The sequence below is a fragment of the Lynx rufus genome, unplaced genomic scaffold (assembly GCF_022079265.1).
Source record: "Lynx rufus isolate CCGP_SWC_20201006 ecotype Redwood Valley unplaced genomic scaffold, mLynRuf1.p SCAF_1, whole genome shotgun sequence".
In the NCBI taxonomy this organism is placed as follows: domain Eukaryota; kingdom Metazoa; phylum Chordata; class Mammalia; order Carnivora; family Felidae; genus Lynx; species Lynx rufus.
The window spans coordinates 51484862-51499241 of record NW_025814823.1 but is presented as its reverse complement, the minus strand read 5'-3'; the positions used below and the strand labels follow the sequence as shown (position 1 = coordinate 51499241).

General features: G+C 36.6%; 1 protein-coding gene across 6 annotated transcripts in view; it reads left to right on the top strand.

The window, feature by feature from the left end:
- The window catches only part of MYCBP2 (MYC binding protein 2), a 283903-nt gene that overhangs the window by 99711 nt on the left and 169812 nt on the right, over positions 1-14380 (top strand). For all 6 annotated transcript variants that reach the window (XM_047080835.1, XM_047080826.1, XM_047080807.1 and 3 more), the window contains exons 20-22: positions 375-456; positions 8203-8320; positions 13956-14160. In XM_047080835.1, coding sequence (XP_046936791.1) covers positions 375-456; positions 8203-8320; positions 13956-14160 — 405 coding nt within the window. The remainder of the gene's footprint in view (positions 1-374; positions 457-8202; positions 8321-13955; positions 14161-14380) is intronic.

Here is a 14380-nt window from a genome sequence, read left to right as displayed (position 1 = left end):
GTTCTCTGGAGTTAAGAGTCTGTTTCTTGATTTCTCTCTCTCTCATTTCCCTTTGTTCATTTGTTTCTTAAATTCCACATGTGAGTGAAATCATATGGTATTTGTCTTTCTCTGACTGACTTATTTCGCTTAGCATTATACTCTTTAGCTCCATCCACGTTGTTGCAAATGGCAAGATTTCATTCTTTTTTATGGCTGAGTAATATTCCATTATATATGTATAGCACATATTCTTTATCTATTCATCAGTTGATGTCAATTACCCATTTTTAATAGCTTTCTATTTTAGTGAATATTATACTGCTTTCAGTATTGTGATAAAAATATAAAATGCATATAATGAAAAAACATAAAGGTCTGTATATTGGTTTCAGTGGTTTTAATGGAAAATGGAGATGTCTACACATTTGGATATGGGCAGCACGGGCAGCTAGGACATGGAGATGTCAATTCCAGGTACTCTTTTTGTTTGAAGATACTTTTTTTTTTAACTTTTCTTTTTTCTTTCTAAATATATATCTCTACACTTGAAATAGTATTTTTATACCACTGTTTTGCAAAATGTGGCCCATAAATTATTGGTGGATCTTGTGGTTGAGTGCTTTTGTGGGGCTAAACGATTTTGTGGGGGTGGATTTTGTGGTTGAGTGCTTTTGTGGGGCTAAACGATTTTGTAGTTCCAGGAGAAAAGTTGATTTACATTTTATACATTTAAAATATCAGAGTGGCTATGATTATCACAAAATCCTAGTATATTTTTAATAATTATCTTTTTAAAAGTTGTTCATGACAATAGAAAAGGCAATGAATATCCCCAAAGTGCATTTAAAAAAATAAGCAATAGATGTATTCATATTCCTTGATGTTGTCTGTTTTGAAATCTTGGTCTAATATTAACATGAAGTCATTCAAGCGTTTGAATAATTTTCAAACAAAACCTGTGGTCTCTCAGAGAAACTGCTTTGGCTTACCCAGCATAGTGAAGAACTGATTGTGGTGGAGACTACCAGATGTCACCTGATACTCATTCTTCCCTACTTCATTTGATAGTAGAGTTTTAGTTGGTGACATGACCATGCAGCTAAAGACTTCATTTGCCTACCTCCATTGCAGCAGGATATGGCCTTGTGAATTAAAGTGATTTGTGCAACTTTGGAATCATGCTGTTAAAGGGAAGAGAGGGTACTCTTCCGTCTCTTGTTCTTCCCTCCCAGCTTGCTGCCTGGAGTCCATGGATGGTGGCAGGAGCTGGAGAAGTCATTATAGTGATCATAAATTGGAAGCCATGTATTAAGAAAAGCAGAGCTACAAGATAGAAATAGTCTTGGTTCCTGATAACATAGAACTGCCATATCAGCTCCTTACAATAAAATAGATACATACCTGAGAGAAATGAACTATCATGTTTAAGCCCCTATTACTTTGGCTTTCATTATAGCAGCTGAATCCATATTCTGCTTAATATAGTGAGAGAGCTTTTGGTCAAAAGTGTAGAAAATCCATCTTTATTAGTTCAGGTCTTCCAAGAAGAAGTTGCTAAGACAGGATTAGATGTGCAAAGGGTTCACTGGGAGAAAACTCTGGTGGAGGATAAAAGGGGAAAGAGCAGAGAGAACTGTCAAACACACATATATAGGTCTGACCCCTGTGAAAGGAAAAGAGGGAAGAAGGATAGAGTAGGAAGTGTCTAGATTGAAGTGGAGTTCTGAGAGAGTTTCAGACAGGCATTGGGGTGTCCTCAAGCTGAGGTTGCCTTTGGAGGAGCCCCAGATTGGGCAGGAGGGCCCAGTATTATACCTTCTTCATGCTTAGACACAGGCTGGAAGCATCCCTGGGGAAGAATGGCCTCATGGAGCCAAAGGGACATCATCTGAGGCTGTCACTCAGCTGTGCTCCCTGGAGCAGGTTGTCAGAGATCTGAGTGATTCACGTACATGGCTGCCCCACCATTGAAACGAGGCTTATTGATCAAGTCTGGAGATAGATATATGGTACTTTCAGGCCAGACTTGACTTACCAATTCATTTTGCCAAAAGAACCTTCTTTCTTTTTTGAATCTTTACTCTGCCTCATTCTCCCTTGTGGTTATAAGGTATCTGCCAGAATCAACGGGACCTATATGGTTTCTCATTCACAATTAGTGAATTATGCTAGTCATTAAATAAAATCCAGGATTTTCATTTTATTTCTGAAATTACTCCATTACTGTGGCAAAGATGTGATTATTGCTGTTTATATGGTAAAGCCCAGTGGTTCTTAATCCTGGCTGCACATTGGAATTACCTAGGGAACTTTAAAAATCCCATGCTTGTATCCTGCCTCTGTATTCTATACTCAGGAAGTGTGTGTTGGGAGGTGGGGGTAGGGTGGGAGGTGGATGGAGGTGGCAAGGGCAGTGCTGGATAGGATCAAGAGTTTTTTCTTAAGAGCTCTCCAGATTCTAATATGTATCAGGATTAAGAACCACTGTCTATCCTTAGAGAGCAAGGTCAGATCCATTTGCAGTGCACACAAAATGGGTATGAAATGTAGTGTCCTTAGTTACTTTGATGAATGTTGTTGCTAATGAGAAGACGTGATTAAGGTATCATTGAGTTTAATTTCTCACTAAAAACACAAGTGTAACATATATTTGATACTCTTGTCAAAAGATCTGTAAAACTATCACAACTTTTTTTCTTTTATTTAATTCTAGTGCAATCAGCATAAAAACTATCACAGTCTTAATGACAAATATTGTGCTTGGAAAGACAGCAAAAGGTCTTTGGCAGAATCAGTTCATCGAGTGTCACTGGATATAGCATTTGGATATTGGACATTGGACATGATAAAATATCAGTGCCTTGCAGGGTTGAACAGTTACTATCACAGGTGTTAGAAGGCAACAGATGTTTTGCTTTATAGTTGGATGATATCAGTGATATGCAGAGACTGAGTCAGGGTTGTAACTTGACTGGGGAAGAACTCGGCAACTTTTTTGTTCTTTATTGGGGCTCATGACACAGAAGAAGACGGTTTGTCGTCATCATCATCATCATCATCATCGCTGTTATTGAACTGGTGTTTATTTTGTAGTCATGATATAAGCTGAGAAGGGTGCATTATAGTTAGACATGATGGACCATCAATCATGTGCAGCAGGATGGCATTTCTTCACAAGTCATACTTTATACTTGGATGCCATTCCACAGAAAATAATTGGCAAATAGCTGTATTTCATGGTCTTGACTGAGTGGGAGGGAAACAGTGAAAATCATGATTATAATCAAGTCACAGCCCTCAAGTAACTGTGAAATATGTAGAAGGAACCACATAAGCACAAGATTCTGCTACACTACATTGAGGTGTAATGGTTGTTGAAAGAGAAGGTGCTCTTGTCAGCTTTTAAAATGAGAGGTTACCTAAAAACATTGTCTTGTAGACCTGATTTTATCAGTGAGCACCATCCCTTGATTTTCAGTGACTTGCTCAGGTGATAATATTATAGCAGTTTGCTGAGTATTTTTGAATAGCTTGAATTTATCATCTTCACAAAAATATGATAGGTTTAAGTGTTGACAAAATATCAGAGTTTCTTAAGACTTAACTCTGATGGAGTTTGCTTTCACTGCTCAAAATGGTTCTTTCCCTACAGGTACATTTTCATTCCTGGCTCCATTGATTGAATTGTAACTGGAAGGTTGTAACATGTGGTGTGGGAAGAGCTAAACTGGGTAACCCAGTGAAACAATGCCTACACACTGTGCCTGGTGTGTTAAACAGAAATTAGTCAAAACTTTCTGTTGTAACCACTCTAGTTACCCTGTTTGTCTGGGCCCATGTGGGACTTGGAAGGCAGGACACAATACCTGTGGTATTGATTCAGAGATGAATTAGCCACTTCTATGGAGGAACAGTCCCAGGAGGAACAGAGCCCCTATAGCATACATGTTAACTACCACAAAGAAAACATTTATAGGTATTTAGTTGAAATAAAGTACATAGTTGGGGGTTATTTTTAAAAGTTTATAGTAATCAAGTTCTTTTAACTGGAATTTATTGTATAGCACACATTGATTATGTGTGGTTAAAGCAAAGTAAATATTGTAGTGTGCATTGTGGTAAAGATTAATAAAAATGTTATTGATTCTCTTTATTTAATGTGTTGTCTTGGCAGAATGACTGAGTTCATTCTCCAGTTTGGGTCCTGATTCTATCACTTGGTGCCTATATGACCGTGGCCACGTTTCTTAACTTTCCTTTGTCTCAATTTCTTTCTCTGTTTAATTGGAGTAAGTACATTTCCTTCAGAAGGTTGTTGTGAGAATTCAGGAGGATAATGCCTGTCATTTAATATAGGGCCTAGTCCATAGTAGGTGCTCAGTGCTGTTAGCTGCTGCTTTTTAAAGTGAATGTCAGAAAGTTTGTGAGAGCTTTTCTATATTCACCCTTGCCATGAGTCTACTAACCCTCTTTTTAGTTTATTTTGTTCAGTATGCTTCTAAATGTCTGAATTCTGTATTCTTTTTAAACCATTTACAGTAAACTTAAACCTGGATATTTGCAAAGAGATTATATAGTTTAGATACTTTAATTCTCTGTTTTCCAGTAGAATTTTGATCATTCTTATAGTATTTTTGAGTTTCATCTTTTTCTTGCTATCCTGACTGCATTCTGCATTGGTATATTTATTACCCAATCATAGTATCTGGAACCATTTAGACAAGGTTGAAATCTTCATCTCCTACCAACTATGTGACTGACTGCAGTTTACTAGACCTTGGTTTAAATATCCCATAGGATTGTGGAAGAATCAATTCAGTGTATGTGAAATGCCTAGTGTGCACACATGCATGCAAACATACACACGTGATTTTTCTTTTCTGTTCTTGTGTTTTCAAAACAATAAATGGGCTCACTAATATTATGGAAAGAGTTCAAAGACTATGTATTAGAAGGTCTGCTACCGGCTCTTGGGAAGATGCTTTGAGCTCTTCAGATCTACCTATAGAGTTATTTTGATAATCAGTTATACAGTTTATGTGAAAGTGCTTTGCAAAATTGCAGATAAGTTAACAGATATAAGAACGTCCCCTTCATTCTTTGTTAGTGGACATTTCTGTTAGAGAGCATTAGTTCACCATATAACCCTTTGAATGGACAGTTGTCTTTTTGGCAAAAGTCTCTATAGCTCAGAGTTGAAAACGATTTACCTTTCACTACTATTCTTGGCCATGTTACTCCATCCTCAAGTCAAAAAACTACCGCTCTTTTGAGGTAAGATCATTCTGTTGTACTCCCTTTTATTACCTACCGTTCAGTCATTGCCTTTCATTCACTGAAAATTTAGTATCTGGTTCACAGTGTTTTCTGTCTCTGAGTCTTGTCCCATTCATGAGTGACTTCAGTATCCGTTGAGAATGGTCCCATACACTATACCTATCTTGGCACCTTGTATCTAGTAAACTTTACTTCCACATTCATGGTGGTTATTTCCAAGACCCATCTTGGATCAAGCATAGCTCCAACTCTGAATTCCTAAGTTTATAAAAAGCTCATAGTCTGATGATAGCTTTACTTTACTTGGCCTTTGACTTTATCAGTACTTCATTCCCCACTACACTCTACGTTTTTACTCTCTCTGACCTTTTTTACTTTATTTTCTACCCAACTTAGAGATTGTTATGGATTTTTTTTCACCTATACTCTTACCAGCAACCTCAGTTTTTTTGCCCTCTTGGTCTTGATAATAGGGCATGGCAACACTTCCTGCATGAATCAATCTATCCATATTTTCCATATCTAACTTAGACTTCTGGAAAAAAGTAAATCACCATATATGTGCAGATTGTTAAATGATTTCCAGATTCAACCAGGTCTTCCACAGTGAGCAGTAATTGTTCTGTTTTGTGGTTTGGGACTATTTGGTTTCACATCTCTTGAATTTGATGAAAGATATGGGATCTCTCTTCAGAACAGTAGGTATAAGAATATATACATAAAAGTTGGCTTATGGGGCACCTGAGTGGCTCAGTCAGTTAAGTGCCCGACTTCGGCTCAGGTCATGATCTCACGGTTTGTGAGTTCAAGCCCCGCACCAGGCTCTGTGCTGACAGCTCAGAGCCTGGAGTCTGCTTTGGATTCTGTGTCTCCCTCACTGTCTCTCCTCCTCCTCCTCTGCTTGCGCTCTGTTTCTATGTCTCTCAAAAAAAAAAGTTAAGAAAAATTAAAAAAAAAAAGTTGGCTTATAAATTTAGGAGGTTCACGGATGTCCTGAAGTTCACTCATAGGCTTTCTAGAAATCCTTTGGATCTGAGTTAAAACTCCTGGTCTAGATATTTATTTGTTCCCTTTCCCATCCCTTTTTTGTAATCTTCATATTCTCTGCTTACCCATTTCCTTCTTCTCTCAGCATGTGACTTCTGTTCACATCACTACAAAAATAAAAACCATTAGGTGGAAAATTCTTTAGCCCACCAACTCTACACACCTACCTGCATCCATACTATTTCTTTGCTCCTTTTCATGTTACTTTGAAAGAAGGACCTGTTCTTGTCCATGCTATGAAGCCTTTACCCTAGGGATCTAGTTCTGTTTCATTTCTCCTGTCTAAACTGTATCTTTAGCCTTTTTATCTTTACTCACTCTTGTAAACTTAAACACATTTCTGTCTTCTTAAAAGGAACAAAGCCTCATTGAGCTTCATTTCCTCTTTAGCTGTTGGTTCTCCTTTCTTTTTTCTGTTTTGGGGCAGAGATTTTTGAAGAGGTTTTGCATAGTCTCTGGCCCCACTGTTAATGCCTCATCTGCTGTAGTGTGCCTATTTCCACCAGAGACTTTTTCCTTGCTAAATCCCATGGTCACTTGTATGTGTCTCTGGAGTGTTTAGCATGTACATTATATCCCCCTTCTTGAAACTTTCTCCTCCAGTGACTGTCTTCGTGCCACATTTTCCCAGAGTTCATGCTTCCTCTTTGTTATGTCCTAGATTGCTGTGAGCTCTTCTTCCTCTGTCCGTCCATACCTGAAGTGTTGGAAAAAACTCATGATGAAAATTAGGATCTCTTCTTTGCTCTAATTGTCTTCCTAGATCTCTCATTCATTTTCATAGCTTGAGTGAATGTTACCACCATCTACCTTGCTGCTTAAGCAAAAACCTTACTGCCAAGTCTAGTCAGTTCCGTTCCTTACACAGCTATCATACTCATTCATTTCTTTGAATCCACACTGTTTTTAGTTCAGACCTTTATCATAACTCATCCAGATTATTGTGAAATTTTCATAACTAGGTTTCCAGGTGCTAGTCTCACCCTTTCCAACTCAGTTTTTATTGGAGCCTGAATAACCATTAAAAAATATACTTTATGTAATTTTTAAAAAATTTGAAGTATCATAATTGTCTGTAACAGAGTTCCTATTATGTGTCAACTGTTTCTACAGTGATTATTCTAATTACAGATAATGATTACTAAAAATGGTGAATAAATGGTTAGTAAAGTGATACAAGGATGGGGACAAGGATGGATACAGTGGATATGAGGGTTGTCATTTATTCAGTGTTAACTGTGTGCTGGACACTGAGCCAAGCACTTGATGTATATAAACTTCTTTATTGTTCGTAGGAAGCCTATGGGGTAGGTACTAGTTAGTACTTTCCAACATGTTATAGAAGAGAAAACTAAAACACAAAAAAGATGAGTAACTTGCTTAAAGTCTCATCTAGCTCTAGAGTTTAAGCTTCTAGACACTGTTGTAGTGCCTCTCATCGTATCCCACTCTGATTTCATTAACTACTGTATTAAAATCTAAAATTATAGCTCAGTAAAAAAAAGGTAGGAAAAAGAGTATAAAATTGTTTTGTATAGTTCCTGTTAAAGCTGTGTATGATTTTTATTTCACCCAACAAATATTTATAACATGACTTTTGCTATAAAAGCAAAAGTAGCACCAGTCTTTGAGAAAAGACAGAGGTTGTGTGTCCATAATTAGAGTAATAAATTTAGGAAATCTTTTTAATAATCTCTATGAAGTCAGTGATAACCTCTTTTACATCTTTGTGGATCTAGGTGGAAACAGGCATATAGTACCTCAATAAGTATTTAGTGAATATACTATTAGTGCCTTTTATGTCTTCGATTCCTTATTGCAATGTTTATTTATTGCTTTTTATTTAAGTTGAGGCCTGTAAGAAATTGACTTAATTTTTTTTTTTTTTTAACCTAGGGGATGTCCCACCCTTGTTCAAGCACTGCCAGGCCCTAGCACACAAGTTACTGCAGGCAGCAACCACACGGCAGTACTTTTAATGGATGGACAGGTCTTCACATTTGGAAGTTTTTCTGTAAGGAATTTTTTAAGCATTAATAGTATTGCATTGTACCATTGCCTTACAATTTGTCTGTGTTAGCTGTTTTTTCTGGTTTCAGTGAAATTCTTGTGTTATAATTATTGCATATGCATATTTCCTGTCTCTACATCTAGCACACACAAGACCTGAATGACGTTACTTTGAAATAACTTTCTTCTCCAGGATAGCATTAGAATTTATTAAATTTAACAATGTATTAGAGTTGGACATGCTTATTCCAGGTCAAAATTCTTTAAACATTCAGTAGAGCTAATTCTATCATTTGGAAGCGTATTTCCCAACTAGCTTGCACAGATTGATTTTTCTTAACCTATAGAACTGTTTCTAACTTAGCACTTCTTAAAGGCCTAGTTTTCTTAATAGATTTATTTAAAATTATAGTTTCCTTTTTCCTCTCCTTCTCTCTCTCTCTCTCTCTCTGTTTCCCTCTGTTTGCCTGTTTGTTTCTCTCTTTTTGCCAAAACTTCAAAAGAGTAAAAAATGCTCTGAGAGTTTTGTATAGTTTGGTCATAATAGAGATCAAGGAAAAGCCTCATAAGACTTTAAGCCTCATAAAACCTATACCATCTCTGTCATGGGTAACTGTTTACAACTCTATAACCTAAATTTCTGGGTTGGAATTTTCAGCTATTGATTTTTCAAAAATATGAATGTGAACTTTAAGAAAAAATCTTTTCGGGCACCTGGGTGGCTCAGTCGGTTAAGTGTCCGACTTAGGTCATGATCTCACGGTTCATGAATTTGAGCCCCGCATTGGACTCTCTGCTGTCAGCATGGAGCCTGCTTGGGATTCTTTCTCTCCCTCTCTCTGCCCCTGCCATGCTCTCTCACTTGCTCTTTCTCTCAAATAAACTTGAAAAAAAAAAAAAAGAATCTTTTATTTGGAAATAATTTTAAACTACAGAAAGGTTGCAAAAAGTAAGAGTAGTACATAGAACACCCATATACCCTTGAGCCAGATTCATCTATTGGTAACATTTTGATTTACTTTATAACTTTTACATACATGCTCTTATTGTCCCTTACACACTCTGTGGGTGGGTGTGTAAAACTTTTTTTTCCTGAATCCTTTAAGAATAACTTTACATATATTGTGACCCTTTACTCTTGAATACTTCAGTTTATATTTTTTTGATTGATCCAGTAATTACTTTTTGACTTTTTTTTTGTCTCCTCTAATCTATGATCAGTCATTGCATCTGATTATCATGTCTCATTAGTCTCCTTTAATCTGTACCACACCCACACCTTTTCTTTGTCTATTATGATGACATTGATGTTTTTGAAGAGTATAGTACTTTTTTTTTTTTTCCTAATAAAATGAGCCTCATTTTTGTTTCTCTGCTATTTTCTCATGTTTAGATTTCAGGTTGTGCATTCCAAGCCAAAATACTATGTAAGTGATGTTGTGTTCTTCTCAGGTATCACGTCTGGAGGCACAAAATACCCACCTGCCCTTCATTGGTGATGCAATTTTTGATTACCTGGAAAATGTTTAATTTCTCTACTGCATAATTAGTATTTTTTTCCCTTGAAATTAATAAGGAATTTATGGGTTGATTCAATTAAGTGAGTCCTATTAAAAAGACAGTTGTAGGGTACCTGCTTTTCATGCAGTTTCCCCCTAGATTTAGCATCCCATCCTTGCCTAGACCAGTCTTTACTATAACGGTTGCAAAAAGATGATTTTCTAATTCCAGCACGCCATCACATTTACCAATTGGCTCTTTGCATTTTAGTGTAAGCAAGAGCCCATCTTATTTGTTTCATACAGATGCATGTATTTGTATTTTCATTACTGTCCTTAATTATTTGGTTGCTTCGATTGTCTCGTATTTCATCGATTCAAGTCCCTTCAAGCTGGCTCCTGTGTTCTTGTGACATGCCCCTTCATTTTTGGGAGCATTTCCTTATTTCCTGGCATAACAGGATGTTTCAGGCTTACCTGTAAGCCTAGAATCAGCCATTTCTCTGAGAATGCAGGTTTGTTTTAGTGGGGAATAGGATTAGACACCCAGTTGAGCACTAGGTGTATTTATTGCTATGGGGTGTCTTTATATCCCCAGTACACATATATGTACATATATCTATACATGTAAGTATTTTAGAAATCATAAGCCCATACCAGTCAGTACCTCTTAATTCCATTTCATCCCTATAGGGGTCTTTCTTAACTTGACCCACTCCATGTTTGTTTTGTTTCCTTTTTCCACAGTAAGAATTTTGGCTTCTAACAATATCAATACATTTATTTCTCATTCAGTCAGTCCTAAAATATGGGTAAAATAGTTTTATATTTGATTTTCCCCTCACCACTATAAACACAAACTCACTGAAAGGAGTTCAGGATTTTCTGTCCCTCTCGCTCCTGCCCCCTTTTACCTGTGTCCCTCCCCAAAGCTAAAGGTATAAAGTCAAGTATTGTGTTTATAAGTCACGTGGGTTTTTCTTCTTACCCCAGTTCAGTGGAATTATGTTATTCCTTTGGAATAGAATTGGATTCATTTGCTTCAGTTTGCTTTTTGTTTCATTTTAAAAAATAGTTAATATTAATAAGAATAGGTACAAATAACAGATTCTTTGTGAAGAGCAGCAACAGCCAAGGATTACCCTTCTTCCCCTTGTTTCTGAAAACAAGCCCTTTTTCAGGTCCATTTGTCTCACCCTGTCCTGGGGCAGGGGTTCATCTCTGTAAAGTGAGTAAGATCTGATGTCAGGGGCTAAGGGAGAAAGAGAGATGACCTTTCAGCATGGAGGAGATCACTTCGTCCTCAAACAATGAATGAGGCTCCTGAGGGGTGTCAGCAGTAGTAGAAAAGGGGCAGATGCAGAAGACTGTTACACAGTGGCCTCCTTCTTCTCCCTGTGGTAACAGGCCCCCTAGCCCTTCCTGGGAACACACAGGTTAAAATGCTGACGCCTGACATGTCATGCCCCCTTTGAGCTCTCAGACTTCCAAGGAGAGAGGCTTGTGGCCCAATGCACTGTTTCAATTTGTTTTAGTTTTAGGATCCCTCTTCTCATATCCTTAGGTGTAATTTTATTTTTTGAATATGTAGAACATTGACATGTTTCTTAAAGTTAAGTTATGCAGAAATAGTATATACTCTGTCAAATGTCATTTCCCCCCTATCCGTTTTACTCCATGCTTGTAAGTAATAAACTTCATTGTTTTCCAGTTTATCCTTCCTGAGTTTCTTGTAGGATTAATAAATAAATAAGTACACACATATACTGTCTACATCTGCATTGTATAGATACAGGTTTGTGTGCATATATGTATGCGTATGTATGTAACACATGTATCTATAATTATTTCCCCTTCTTTATTTTTCAAAAGGTAGCATTTTATATATGCTCTTCTGCACTTTGCCCTTTTTACTGTACTGTATTTCCTGGAAATCACTCCATGTTCGTAGAGATCTTCCTTATTCTTTTTTTTTATTTCTGCATAGTACATTGTACATATATACTATATTTTATTCAGTCACTTTCTTATGCTTGGACATTTAAGTGCTTTCCAATATTTTGCAACAAAACAATAAATACTGTTAGAGGTGTATCTTTGAGGTAAATTTCTAGAAGTAAGGTTGCTGGGTTGAAGGTTAGTGCCTGTGTAGTTTTGTGAGATATTAACAACTCCCTTCTGTTTTGTATTCTCGCCAGCAATGGATGAGAATACCTGTTTCTCCACAGCTTTGCCAACACAATGCACTGTCATGCCTTTTAATTCATGACAGTCTGATGGGTGAGAAGTGGCCCTGCACACTTTGAAGCCTTTTTCCTGTAGCTGGTGCTGTGAACCTTCAAGCCCTTAACCTACATTTAGTGTTTTGACATTAAGGGTTAGGTTTTCTCTTTGGGTAGATGATTTTACCAGTGCTTTTTCCAAGTCCTCTGTACTCCTCTCTTCTTCTCAAGCCACCCCTTTTGCAGGCTTCACCCCCTCCAACTTGCAGTGGCAGGTGGGTGGAGAAAATGGTTGGAATTTGTTTTATTCCTCTGGTTACAGGTGACTTAAAAGTCAGCAGATCTGCTATTTCCTAATACTGCTGAAGGCTTGAGTGATGTGTGGTTTTCTTTGCCCTGTGTATTGGTTTTTATATTGTTTTGCGGGGGAGGGGGGATTGTGAATGTTAATATTTGAAATCAGACAGCCATTATTGTCCTCTACCCCTAGAAGTTCTAGTTGTGAACTTTCATGAATTTAAATATGGTTTATGTGTAGCCATATTCTGAATGCCTGGGGTTGTCCAGGCATCTGTTGTATTTTTACACTGCTTTTCTTTACATTAGTTGGTTGATAGTAAGGGAGTAGATACTTATTTTGGTAGTTAATGACAAATAGAATTATTTTTCTTCTGAAAGCATAATGTCCTTGAATATGATATATTTTGCTCACTGTTCACATTCTTATGGGGTTTTTTTTGTTTGTTCTGTTTTTTTGTTTGTTTGTTTTTTTGTTTTTTTGTCAAAAAATAAGAACAGACATTGAAAGAAGCTGAGAATAAACATCAGGGTTTTTTTGGCTTCTCTGTTCCTGTGCTTTCCACTTTTCCCTCTCCTGGCTCAGCCCAGGGATTGAAGTTCTGTTGCTTTTGCAGTCACTTTGTGGCTGTGGTTTCTTGCTATGATGTTGGAGTGATAGAACTCACTAGAAACCTAATAGTTGGGGTGAGAATTAACCAGGCTGTTTATAGTGCTCCAGACTCCCTTGTTCTTCAGCTTTTTTGCTAATGGTTTCTCATTCCCATTACTTACAGACAATGATGCGCTGGAAGTCAAGATCCAGCATTTTCCACCCTCCAGAGGGTTTTTGGAAGGGAAGTTTTTGTGGGGGGAGGGCGAGCTCCTGAGCCTGGGGTGGATGAATGTTTACCTATCCACCATCAGCATTCTTTTATAGCTACTAGCTTAGTGGAGAAAGGCTTCCTCTTATTTTTTAAATTAAACTCTTACCTAACCTAGTACCTGTGGACAGCCATAGTTTTAAATAAGTTAACAATTATTTACTTAAGATACCATTCCTTAACATTGTTTCTGCTGTTTATCTTGAAACATAAATGAAATAACTTACTAACACATGATCATGTGAACATACTTAATTTTCAAATTGTATTCACAAGTTGTAGTATTCATTATTTTGGCTCTTACTCAAATATTTTCAGACTGTGATTTTAATAGTGACTTTCATTGTATACTGTCAATATCACAGTGATTTTTTTTCAAAGTGAATTTTTTAAATGAACAATTTGTAATACTAATTTTTTTTAACATGTTGTATATTGTACTTTCCATTTAAATGTAGGTAAAGACAATATTTCAGGAAGATTTCTTGCATGGAAAATATTTAGCTTTATTATTGTTTTTTAATAATGCATTTTGTGGCTTATTAGGAGCAGAGTTTCTAAGAATAATAGAAATTATTTTATTTCTTTATAAATTTTGGTCCAAATTTCACATGAATGTCATTAATAAGTAAAAGTACTAACAGTAAATAAAGAATAATTTTTCATAGAGCTATTTTTGTCTACTGTCTTCTTAATTTTATAAAAAATCAGATATTTTTTTATCCAATAATGTTATTACGGTTTATTTAATTTTTTAGAAAGGACAACTTGGCAGACCAATTTTGGATGTGCCATACTGGAATGCAAAACCAGCTCCCATGCCTAACATTGGATCAAAATACGGAAGAAAAGCTACCTGGATAGGTGCAAGTGGGGACCAGACTTTCTTACGAATTGATGAAGCACTTATTAATTCTCATGTACTTGCTACATCAGAAATTTTTGCCAGTAAACACATAATAGGTAATATCCCTAAAAACGTCCTTCCCAAAATCATTTTCTTGATTGATAGTAAATGATTCATCATCTTTCCTTATCATTAGATAAGTCTTAGAGCTTTTTGTTTTCTTTCTGTTTGAAGAAATTTTAAAGAAGCTTCTAAGTGTCTGTGTTTATATGAGTATTTATAAGCTAGGGAGTCGTGGGAATATGAAGCAAATTGAAGTAGGATAAACCCTGTGTT